Raw genomic sequence first — 12318 nt, 5'->3', positions numbered from 1 at the left:
ACTTGTGCTAAGAAGTCTGAGAAATACTTAGTGAGGACTTAGTGCAAAGTAGGCAGGCACAGACAATGCCCTAAATTGTCTTCTGGCGGTACTTGGAAACTCCTAAGTCCACCTGAAAGGAATTGTCCCAGTGACTTGGGACCTTGTCATAAGGTAACAGCTCACCATCTTTGGAAGATATCAGGAATACAGTAGAATTCATGGATTACGTGAAAGTTGAATCAAATAACTTTAAGATCTGCAGCTTCCTACAGGCCATTTTTATTTGGAAATACCATAATTCCCTCGACATAAATATGTATGATCTGTCACATTCCCTCCAACTCCTTTATCAGTCACAAAAGCCTGTCCAGTTTTCTTTTATAAACATTGCCGCTATATTAATCCAGGCTTTCGTCACATGGCACCTGGATTGTTCTATTAGTCTCCTAATCTGAGTCCTTGCCTCCAGCTGTTTTCTCACTAAGGGGATCCATAGAGCTACTATCAAAATATAACATTTTATTGTATCCCTACTCATAATGTTCAGTAACTCCCAATTACCTCAGAGTTGAATTGGTATTCTACAATCTGTATCAAGCCCTATCCGTATGAGAAGGGGCAGGGTGGCTATAAGCCGGTTGGGCCCTTCCTCTTGCTGGGACATCAGCTATCTTGCAGCTCCAAGATATAACACCAGTCTCGTATACCCCAAAACCTTTCAGGAAGCCCTTGGTACCTCACCATCCGCACACCTATAGCCCTTAATTAGTTCAACCAATAGTTTTGGGCACCACTCGCTGGGCTGCAGTGTGTCACTCATCGCTATTAATGGCCTGGATTGCAATTAGGGTTCTACTGAGAGCTCCTGGAGCTGGGGCTGGGTTTTCTCCGCTTCAATAAGTAGATAATGAATTAGTATTTTCCCTTTTCAGAGGGTGCCCTGGAGCCTAGCACAAATTGAATAAACCAGATTTACTGGTGGCAGGATCTGACCTGCTGTGGCAGAACTGTGCGATGACGGGACAGGGGAGGGAGACCCATTAAATATAATCCTATTATATCCTCTTCGTGGGGCAGCTGCATCCTCCGCTCCGCGCTTTGGGGTACGTGTGAGCGGCGATGCCCTGCCGGCCAGCACTACTTTTGGTCCTCCACAGCCGCCGTCCTCAGCACCCAGCTATGCTCAGAAGCCCTTTGTGAAGACTGGCCCTAGCTCGCTCCGCCTGACCTCTGGCCTGGCCTAGGCTCTCTCGGGAGGTTGGTTTTTCCCTGCCTGTCTGGGGCCCTTGATGGCGGAGACCGTGCTGGGGAGCCGGAACGCCGCTCCTTCCTTGGGAGAGCGCCTCGGCGGGGCTCGCCCTCCGCCGAGACCCCAGCCCGCCCCGGGCTCCGGCTCAGGGTCCATATTGCGCCCGCCCTCAAATTGTACCTGGCTGTACTCCCCCTGCCGCGCCGGCTCCCTCTTCAGCACTGCCATCGTGCCTTACTGCCCGCCCTGGGCCCTGACATGTCCTGGCCTGGTAGTTCGCTCCAAGTGTGTGCTCCCTGCCCCCTGCCAGAGCGAGAAGGCTTGTCATGACTGACCCTTGCGCGCAGCGCTCCGGTGAAAGCCGGAGAGAAGCTCTGCTGACCTCTGCCCACAGGGACCGGACTGCTAAGGGTAACTGGTGCCCTCCATCACTGCAAGAGTCCGCTCAGCCAGCTCTTCAATGGTCATTGCTTTCCCACCTTCAACAACCTGGCTTCTGCCCATTCTGACCTCAAGCGGGGGCTGTTTATAGGAACAGTAGTCTCTGAACAAAGTAGATTAAAAGTCCATCTTCCCAGAGGCTAGACTGTGCGGATTTAAACGCTTTATGGAGTCTAGTTTAGTCTAGTTTAGACTTAGTATAATGCTTAAAAGCCCTGGGCCCTGGAGGCTGATAGGGGCTCGCATCTTGACCTAGCCAGTTTTCTTTTTTGTAAAATGACCATGATAATAGTATTTACCGCATAGAACCATCGTGAGAATTAAATGAGATATGCATGGTAGTGCACAGTGCTAATCACAACTCCTAATTTTAAGGCCTCTTTCCACAGAAATGTGAAAATGGCTTTGACCAGCAGGTGGCACTGGTAACTGTATGGTATGATTAGTATGATACTGTCAGAAGTCACCTTATGGAGCCTCCAGTATTTAGAGGCTTTCCTGGAAATCTTGGCTAAATTGGCAGTTTTAAGCTTTCTTCAAGCTGAAAAGTACATTAGAGGTTAATACTTATCTCTTGTTTTCGTAGATTGAAAGTAACCTGCCTGTGGCTTGCTCAGGCAGGTCTTAGTGGGTTTCAAGTTTCTTCCCTCAAGTTCAATGTTACTTCCTTTTTAAAAAACTTTCTTTCTTTCTTTCTTTTTTTTTTTTTGCCACTTTGCTAGCCCGTTGGGATATGGTCTAGCAAACCTTGAATATGTGTTAGAATTGGGTTGGAAACTATGGAGTTAAAAGGGATGTCTGCATTTATTCAGCAAATGTTATCAAGCACTATGCCAGACATTGTTCTGGCACCAGTTATAATACGGTGAACAAAGACACGATGCTGGCTCTCATGGTGTTTACTTTGTGTATGAGACTAACAATGTAAATATAAATAAACATGTAATTATGAATTGCTATGAAGAAACAAATTGAGGCTGTTTTTGATTAGGTGGCTCACCCGAGGTGAGAAGCTGAGCCCAGAAAGCTGTGATAGGGAATCAGTCATATAGAGATTGAAAGGAAGAACATTCAAAGTATAAGACACAATTTATAAAAGCTGTAAGGTAGGGAAAAGCAGGAAATACAAAAAGTCTCATGCAGCTGAAGCACTGTGAATAAAGGGGAAAGTAGCAGGAGATGAACTTGAAGTCGTAGACTGGAGCCTTGGAGCAAGGCCATAATAAAGGGTTTGAATTTTGAGTATGATAGAAGCCATTGAGAGATTTTAAGCATGGAATGCCAAAAATCTATTTTTGATTTTAAAAGTTCACTCCTGCTGCTGTGTAGAGAATGAATTGGGTGGTGGTATAAGTAGCAGGGAGATGACCAGTTGGAAGATTATTGTAGTAATCCAGGTGAGAGATGCTGGAATAGCAGTGGTGGTAGAGAAAAGTAGACAGATTCAGATACATTTTGGAGATAAAATCCGGAAGACTTAATGATAGATGAGAAGGGAGTAAGAGAGAAGGAAGGAACAAAAGTGATTTTCAGGTTTCTCAGCTGAGTAGTTGGGTTACTAGTGGTACCATTTATTGAGACAAAAACTTGAGGAAGAACAGATTTGGGGAGAGGAGTTGTAGAATAATTTCATTTTAGATAGACTAACTTTTAGGTATCTTTGCTATATCTAAGTGGAAGCATTTGATTAGCAGTTCTGTATAAGAACTCAGAGCTCAGAGGGGAGATTTGTATGGTTATATAAATTTGGGAGTCATCAGCTTATTGGCAATATTTAAAGCCAAGGGAATTGATGAGGTCACTGAAAGATTAACTGATTTGATGGTTATCATAACCATGGGGTCTGTGGTATCCCTTGTGGTTGAGTATCTTTTTGGATTTAAAGCATTAGATTTCAGTAACTGGGTAAATGAACTGTCTTTACAGATTTGCAGATGGTCATGTATTTGTTACCCTATGTTGCCCTGAGATGCCCTATCCTGTAATGGGAACAGAGAAACAAGATCTCGTGTCTGCAGGTGCTCCCTGGATCAGGCCCTTAAGCTTGCTGTTTCTATTTTCAGTGAGTTGAGGGCCATGTCAGTTTTCTGCCACCTACAGGGCAGACCATGAAGCTGAAGGAACTTGAGAGGCCAGCAGTTCAAGTGTGGAGCCCAGCCAGTCAGCACCCTGTGTATCTGGCTACAGGTATGGCGATTCTGTGGACTAGATTACAGTGGAAGTACATAGATCGAGGGGAGACTTAATATCCAGAATGTTTTATTGAGCATCAGAGAAAGCTTTAGAATCATGGAAAGGTGGGACTAGCTCACAGCATAAATGAGGGAATGTTAAGTGTTTTTGCTACCTGGGGGAGGTCTTGGGCTATGGTTCAAGGCTAGGCAACTCATGCTTCTTTGCAGTTACCATTTGAAGAAGGGTATACCCAGTCCTCTCCTGTTCCTCCTTTTCTCCACTCCCTAACCATTTATACCCCAAATCCATGCATATGTTATTGCTCATTTGCTGCCTCTTCTTGACTTTTCTTGTGCCTAGGAACATCTGCCCAGCAGCTAGATGCCTCCTTTAGCACAAATGGCACATTGGAAATCTTCGAGGTTGATTTCGGGGACCCCTCTTTGAACTTGAAACGCAAAGGAGTCCTTTCTGCCTCAACCAGGTACTATATCTGAATTGCTGATGGGTATGCAGGGCAGATCCTGATACAGACCCTGGTGGGGATCCTGTAGTAGTGTGTGCCTCTCAGGGCTCATGAGGAGACGAGTGAGGGGAGAATGCCCTTCACCAAGTTGGAGAAAAGTTAACTCTGGGTTTGTTTTGCAAAAGGATTTTAGAAGCACCCTTTCTCTTCTGGTGGGCAGCAGCAGCAGATGGAATCATGTGAGAGAGTTGCCTCACATAAGCCTGGACCCATGACTAAACGATCTCTCTGAACTCGGATATGTTGACACCTTTTCCCATGTCTCTTGCAAAGATAAGAACCTTGCACAATATCCCCCTCTGCTGCCAGCAAGAGGAGAATGAATGATCCCTCACTCCCCTCAGGGGCCGATTGGGTACTCCTGGATTTCGTGGTTCTGGCAGGCTTACAGGGCTGGCATTCACTTACTAGCATTCACCGAGCACACATAAACATGCCATAAACTATCTCAGGGGCTCTTTATATCTCATTCATTCCTCAAAATGAGCCTAAGCAATAAATACCATTATTTCTATTTCATATAAGAGGGAACCAAAACTCCGAGAAGCTAGGATTTAAGTCTCAGCCTAACTCCAAAGCCTACCTTCTTTCTATTATTCGGCTTCTCTTTTATAAGTTTTGTAAAGATGAGGCTTACAGTCTGAAGCAGTGGTCTCCAGATTTTTTTTACCATCATGAAAAATGTGACTAGCTATACTCAAGTTATAGATTCATCATAAATAATATACATTTATTACATTTATTCATAAAGTACAATTTATGTCTTTTTTTAAATTAAAAATGTAAATCTTACAGCCCAGAGAATTGTCTTGCCTATCTCACTTTAGAGATTACTGGTTTAGAATGTTCTCTCTTCTTGTGCATTTTTGGGTCCATCTGAGAGATTAGTTAAGATAGTTTTATAGAAGTACCTCTTCTTTCTTTCCATGGTTTAATCTAATAATGAAAGATTAGTTATTGTTGTCTTTTTCTTGAGCCATATATTACTTTATGACAGTACCCTTATTTTGCAGTTTTTTACATCTCTTTGCATTTTTAGTACCTGCACCTTTTGAAGAGCAGGCACTTGAGGGTTTACCAATAATGATGAGATAGTTTTAGCCTCTAAAGAAGCATTTCAGAAAAGGCCCCTGAAAGGGGTGAGCTAATTCAATAGTGTTTATACTCCTGGAGATAAGAAAAGGGGCAGTGGGCAATGGCTCTTATACTTGACCAGCTAAGCAGCAGCTTCAGCACAGTAGTGACTCCTTAGGGCTGAGTTTCTAAAAATGAGGCAATATAATTGCTTAAGAAACCTTGAAACTGAATCCCGAGCTCCACGTGGGCAGAGATTTTTGCCTGATTTATTCACTGCTTTATCTAGCACCTAGAACAATGCCTGACATTGGGTGCTTAATAAATATTAGTTGAATGAATGAATGATATCAGGAACTTGTGGGTTACCAAACTGAGTATTCTATCTACCACTTCAGTCAGTTATAGTCTTCAGTTAGTCTTGGTGCCTTAAGAGCTTTTAAAAGATGATGGTCTGTTTGTTTTGCAGCCAACTGGCTGAAGGGAACCTTTTTGAAATATTGGTGCTGAATGTGGGAGTCAGGAACTTCACCTCTTTACCTCATACCCTGCTTACCTTGCAGGGATTTAAGGGCTATAACCAAAATAAATGCACAGTTGATGCTGTTGATAGCGTTCGTATCTACTTTCTTTTTCCACTTCTGTAATTGTTTCAAAGTATTGGTTCTTATTCCTAAAGATCTAAGGGATTACCTTTTTCACAGTCCTGTTGATGTCTTTATGAAGAAATCATCTTAAACACCCCAGGGTCTAAGATATCCACTTCTTTCTGTTCCATTCTAGGTTAGGTCACTTACTCAAAAGTCAGTATCTATTGACCAAGAAGATCAGAGTAGTAAGAGCGCTGCTCATTTTTTACTTTATGCTTTCCTCTTTTCTTTTTCTTTCTTTTCCGTGTCATCTACTGCATGGTTTACTGGAAAGCACAGTTATGTCAGATTGCAGCCTTGACTCAGCTATCTGACTGTGCATATCGGGTTCTGTCAGTGGTCTTAGGTTTCCTCACTTATGTATAAGGAAGAGGTTGTACCAGACAATTTCTGAGATCCTGCTGAGCTTGAATTCAGATATCTTCCATCTCTCCTTCCCTGTCATTTTGTAGCTCAGTCTCCTTCCTTTCTCTTTATTTTTAAAAAACTCCTTCCTGTGTCTCTTCATTATTAACTAAACATATACTTTTCAAAATCTGCCCCTTTCCTTTGCCTAACATTTTCACTGGACCCATGCCTCAGCCACATTTGAATCCTGAAGATCTCAATCCATGATGCTTCAGAGAAATATCTATTTAGAAATACCTGACTGAAAGAGAAATATTCTGAAACACTGGAATAGGTATAAAGGACAGACTAAATCTGTGAATAGACTGAACAGAGTACATGGATAAATGTCCCTGGATGCAATCAGAATCAATATGGATTAGCATGTGCACTGAAGCAAGCAATGTTTGCTTTGTTAGATGAATCTCACTCAAGAAGAAAGATTTCTGGGAGCATAATACATTGTTTATGTATTGACTTTTGAATTGAGGCCATAGCTGCTGTAGCTGAATGATGTCAGAGGCCAGTACGTGACTTGCTTCTCCACCTCTTTCTACATGGAGGTTCTAGATCTCTGAGTGACCTCTGTAATCTATCTGACTCATTTTCTAACAGTATGGAGAAAGTAGATGATCTATCTTCCAGTATCTTTATCTCAGTTCTAGCTGCTTTGGGAGCCCTTTGACCTCTCTTTGGGTGCCTGTGTAAGGGACAACACCAAACAGAAAAAGATCACTTTGTGTATTTCTCTTAGTTTTCCTGTTTCCAAGACTTGCCTTCTCTAGAAGACATCTAGATGTGAGATAGAGGGAACATGGACTTTGCTGTTGGACATCTACTGTCCTCTTGGGCATGTTATTTAACTTCTCTGGCCCTGTTTTCTCTGCTGTAAATCTGAGATATATAGTAGGTACATAGTGGTCAGGTGCCTACTATGCTTTAGAAAAGTAGCTCTCTCAAACAGACATTGCTCTACTCCACTGTCTTCATTCTTCAGTTTGGGGCACTGCCTTCACTGCTCTGTGGCTTCAGGAAACTTGGAGTTCCTCAGCTATTTTGCACTGGAGGTGGACAAACTTATTCCACTTTAGTTCACCAACAGAAGGCTGGGATTTTTCAAAGGGAACCTTTCTAAGCAAATGAAAGCAAAATATAAGAGCAGTACATAAATTACAGGAACAAGAATTTATACAGCACATAAGGTAGCTAAAGCTTGGCCTCACGATCTTAGCTGGTATGACCATTTGATCTCATAGGCCTCAGTTTATTCTCTTTAGCCTTGCCTTTTGCTTTTTGCCAGAAGCATAGCTGGTTGTTTGGGCTGGTTCCTTCTTTATGAATTCAACATCTCTGATTGTTTAGGCTGGTGTGCAGTCTGATGTATCTAGTACAGTGGTTCTCAACCTGGCCTGCTTATTAAGAGTTACCTGGAGAGTCGAATTAAAAATGTAGATTCTGAGGACCTGTCTCTGGAATATTGTTTTACAAGGTCAAGATAGGACTCAAAGAACTTGTTTTTTATTTAGGTGCCACCCATCATTCTGTGATGCCATATGGTCTCCATTCGTTGTCATTATTATCCTGGGAACTTCTTAGCGGAGAACTTCGTCCATATTCTTATGTTTTGAAAGTTTCCACCTTCTCATACAAATGCTTCTCCCTGTACCTTCCCCTTAAATCTCTTTGTTTGTATTTTCAGGCCAAAGGCCACCTTTAAAAAACTCTTTGTCTTTAAACTATTCAAACAGAAAAGTTGCAGAATAGTACAATGAACAATCATATACCTTCACTTAGATTCATCAGTTGTTAACATTTTGTCATATTTGCTCACATGCTCATGTGTGCTCTCTTCTCTACACACGTACTTACATACACACACCCCTATCTCTTGTCCCCTATCTATTTGCAGAGCAGAAATGATCCACACACCTTGAGTTCACTGAATAATCAAGTCCCTCTGACCTTGCTTGACTTGTCTCAGGTATTCCCACTCTCCCGGATATTCTGTATCTCATCCTATTCAGGCTCCAGCTTCACCCTCATGAGTAGCTAACAATAAAAATGTACTTTCTACATGCGTACAGAAAGAAAACCATTTCGTCACACTCTGTGTTCTGCATTTAGGCAACTCTAAAGTAACTGGGCCCTCTTCTCAAACCCTCTAGTGATCTCCCCCCGTGCCCTGCCCGCCGCCTTGAGGTCTCAGGTACCTTTTACTCTGGTCTTTATGTCATGTGTTCTGTCCATACTGAGATCGCTGCACCTATTCTACCATTTCCATGTGAGTTTTTCACTGGCCATACCTCCCTCTGCTTCCTGTGCAACCTATTATGGACTTCTGTAGCCACTCTGTTGACCTGCCCTCTGCCCACACTGACCTCTAGCCCCAGGATGCTATGGCAGCCTCTTAGCCAATATGGTGTACATTCTTCTGCTCTATTAAGATTAGCACAACTTCAGAAAACATAGCCTTTCTGATAGTAGTTCTAGAGTCACCATTTGTGTCAGCTCTGCTGGTTTGCTTCAGATGCTGACCTGGTCTGAACTGGTGCTCAGCTCTTTACTTCTGACAGACTGGCTTTGCTCTGCTGACCAGTCAGACAGGTTCCTGCCTGGTCACCCCACTCAGTTTCTTTGGTGATTGTTCCTAGGGTGTGGGAACATTTCATTTCAGTTGGGGAATCTTAGGACATCATTTGATGTGAAATCTGGCTTCTCTGAAGGGCTGTGGAAATATTCTTGGCTAGCAGCTATGAAATGGAGGACAGACCACCTATGAAGCTTTGGGGATTTCACATGCCTTCTCTATAGGCTTTGCAGAGGACCCATACTTCCCTGCAGGGGGCCCGGGGTCCATCTTTTTCCTTTATGCATAGGACATTGGCATTGTCTTGTTATAAGCATTCTAAGAAAGCCAGACAAGTTTTTCTCAAGCAGTGTGTATTCATGCTTCTTTGTCTCTAGGGATGGCCCATTACAGCCACATAGCAGTGCCAATGGGCCAGCCACGTGAGAGAGGCATGAGGTAGAGAGGTCCTTGGGTCTTTTTTCACTTTTAGTTTGCGAGGGAAGAGGGGACAGCAATTGTTTGTCTAGAGAACCTGCTTCTAGTCAGGTACAGAAAAGTTTGGATCTTCCTGTAAACAGAGGAAAGTATTCAATGATGGTTGAGGTCAGGCTCTAAAATAAGATGGGCCTGACTTTGAACCTTGATTCTGCCATTTCCTAGTTGTCAAATGGTGATAAAATTACTAGCTATATATACAGAAGTTTCATAATTTCTCTATGCCTCAGTTTCCTCAACTGAAAGGGGAATTAATAGTAATACCTTATGGGGTTGTTGAATAGTAAATCAGCTGATACATGTAAAGCACTTAAAACAGTGCCTGGTACATAAATATTCAGTAAGTGTTAGTTGATGTTATTTGAGTCGTGACGATTGGATGAAATAATCTTTATCACTAGGCCTATATAGCCCCAATAAGATTAACTTTAAAAAAAGGCATCCCCACATAACTCTGTGTCAGTAGCCTCCTGGTTTCTAGTATAACATAGATGGAATATTTTTTTTCAGAGGAAGGACAGGACCAGACAGAAGATATCTGTGTCTGGGAAATGAGGGAGATAGGCCCCAGCTAGGGGTGGGGATGCCTGCCTGCATAATGGCAGAGGCTGACAAAGATGCCCACCCTCTGCTTACTGACATTGACCTGAGTTGGTGCTGATACTAGTTCCTCCTCTTTGTAGGTTTCACAAGCTGATCTGGGGGAACTTTGGCAATGGGCTTCTGGAAGGCTCCGGGGTTATTGCAGGCGGCGGGGACAATGGCATGCTTACTTTATACAATGTGACCCACATCCTGTCTTCGGGAAAAGAGCCTGTGATTGCCCAGAGGCAGAAGCACACAGGGGCTGTCAGAGCCCTCGACTTTAATCCTTTCCAGGTACTACATTTCAGTTGGTCAGACATAGCCAAGCCATAGAGCAGGAGATCTGAATGGAAGCATTCACTCATGACCTCCAGTCTATAACTCTGAGCCCTTCCCAGGCTGTTACAGGGTGGGCTTTGGCAGCCCTGTATATGGGTCTCTTTCCCCCTCTCCTGCTCTCATATTTTCCTGGGTTGGTGTGTTCTTCATACAGGGCAACCTCCTGGCTTCAGGAGCTAATGATTCTGAAATATTCATTTGGGATTTGAATAACCTGAGTGTACCAATGACCCCAGGATCCAAGTCACAGGTGAGGAGGCTCCTGGGGCTGCTGCTTAGAGTGTCCAGCTGACTTTCCCGGGGAAAGTCTTGAAGTCCGGAGGCTGCCAGAGCATAGGAGATTTCAGCCTTTACCACTGGAGGGCAATAAAGCTCCACAGACTAATATGCTACCAGCCAGATGATATCATGAGTGGAGAGTAGGGGAGGGTGTGTGTCAGGTGGTGAGGCAGTTTGTGGCCATTAACTATCCTAGAGATTTCTGGAAGGAAAATGAAAGGAAGGAGGGGCAGTAAAAGACATTGAGAGAAGGAATGAGGGTACTGTTTATCATCAGCAGACTTAGGTAGGGCCCTGGGCTCAGTGGAGAGGGAGCAAGGTACGATTCTCAGATATACCCTGTCCTTTTTGTGGGGAGGGTCAGCCTTGACTCTGTCTGGTTCTCCCGTGCAGTCCATGGTCTTGTGTCTCTCTGTCTTTGAGTATACGTGTCAGTCTATAACTGGGCCTATCATTTCATTTCCTTACTTTCTCTGTCTTATGCTTATATTATCATGCAGTAAGTTAAAAATGAATTTGATAGCACCTTGTTCCCTGAAAGTAGCAGTGGCTTGTCTTTCTGCTTCACTCTCTCTGGGGATCTTGGGTGTCTTTGTTTCCTTCCCTCCTTCACTTTCCTCTTTCCCTCTCTCTTTTGTCATAGATGTGATGGCTGTTTTTAAATCTTGACTCTGTCCTCTCAGGAGCACCTTGGGATAGGAATAAAACCCAAGTGTGCCTGCCATTGTCAGCTTCTACACCAGTTCCCTAAAGGATCCTCTCTGGAAAATTCAACTCCCAGCTCCCTGAGACTCTTGGTTTGGGTTGTCCCATCCATGTCTACTCTTGGGCTTTCTGTGGGTGGTTGTGAGCAATGTAATGGCAGATGTCTCTTGGATAAGGGGGTGACAGGTTGTCCTTTACTCTCTCCCCTCAACCTTCCTCAGCAGCCCCCAGAAGACATCAAGGCACTCGCCTGGAACCGGCAAGTTCAACACATTCTGTCTTCTGCTCACCCCAGTGGTAAGGCAGTTGTGTGGGATCTCAGGAAGAATGAATCCATCATCAAAGTCAGTGATCACAGCAACAGGGTGAGTCATGGAGGCAGAATACAGGCCTGGGCCCTGGCTTCTCTCTCATCCCAGTCCTTGTAGCTGTTGGACATGTAGGTTCAGCAGATTTCCTATGAGAGTGAAAGCTTAGGTGAGCTAAACAGAGCTGACCTGGAGACCTCTAATGCCCCTTATTTATTCATGGCCGTGATATTCCCAGTCACCTAGAAGAGACACAAAACCTGCCCTCAGAGTAGTCTCATTCCAAGTGGACAGAAAAGGCTTACAACTAGAAGAGGCAGGTCACATCACCCACTGGGGTCTGCTTTGTTCACAGATGCACTGCTCAGGGCTGGCCTGGCACCCAGACATAGCCACTCAGTTGGTGCTATGCTCGGAAGATGATCGTCTCCCAGTGATTCAGCTGTGGGACTTGCGCTTTGCCTCCTCACCCCTGAAGGTGCTAGAGAGTCACAGCAGGTAGCATTTCAAACCCCATCTATGTCCTTGGTGGAGAGTGGGAACATAACTGACCT

General features: G+C 44.0%; 1 protein-coding gene across 3 annotated transcripts in view; it reads left to right on the top strand.

The window, feature by feature from the left end:
- Positions 1-1266: 1266 nt before the first annotated feature.
- Positions 1267-12318, top strand: part of SEC31B (SEC31 homolog B, COPII coat complex component) — a 31309-nt gene continuing 20257 nt past the window's right edge. For all 3 annotated transcript variants that reach the window (XM_036223302.1, XM_036223304.1, XM_036223303.1), the window contains exons 1-7: positions 1267-1642; positions 3773-3859; positions 4208-4331; positions 10232-10427; positions 10627-10722; positions 11678-11821; positions 12120-12262. In XM_036223302.1, coding sequence (XP_036079195.1) covers positions 1558-1642; positions 3773-3859; positions 4208-4331; positions 10232-10427; positions 10627-10722; positions 11678-11821; positions 12120-12262 — 875 coding nt within the window. In that variant the 5' untranslated portion in view covers positions 1267-1557. The remainder of the gene's footprint in view (positions 1643-3772; positions 3860-4207; positions 4332-10231; positions 10428-10626; positions 10723-11677; positions 11822-12119; positions 12263-12318) is intronic.

Source organism: Rousettus aegyptiacus, unplaced genomic scaffold (assembly GCF_014176215.1).
Source record: "Rousettus aegyptiacus isolate mRouAeg1 unplaced genomic scaffold, mRouAeg1.p scaffold_m13_p_6, whole genome shotgun sequence".
Taxonomy (NCBI): Eukaryota; Metazoa; Chordata; class Mammalia; order Chiroptera; family Pteropodidae; genus Rousettus; species Rousettus aegyptiacus.
Note: the sequence above shows the minus strand (reverse complement) of the source record. Positions and strands in the feature narration are given on the sequence as shown.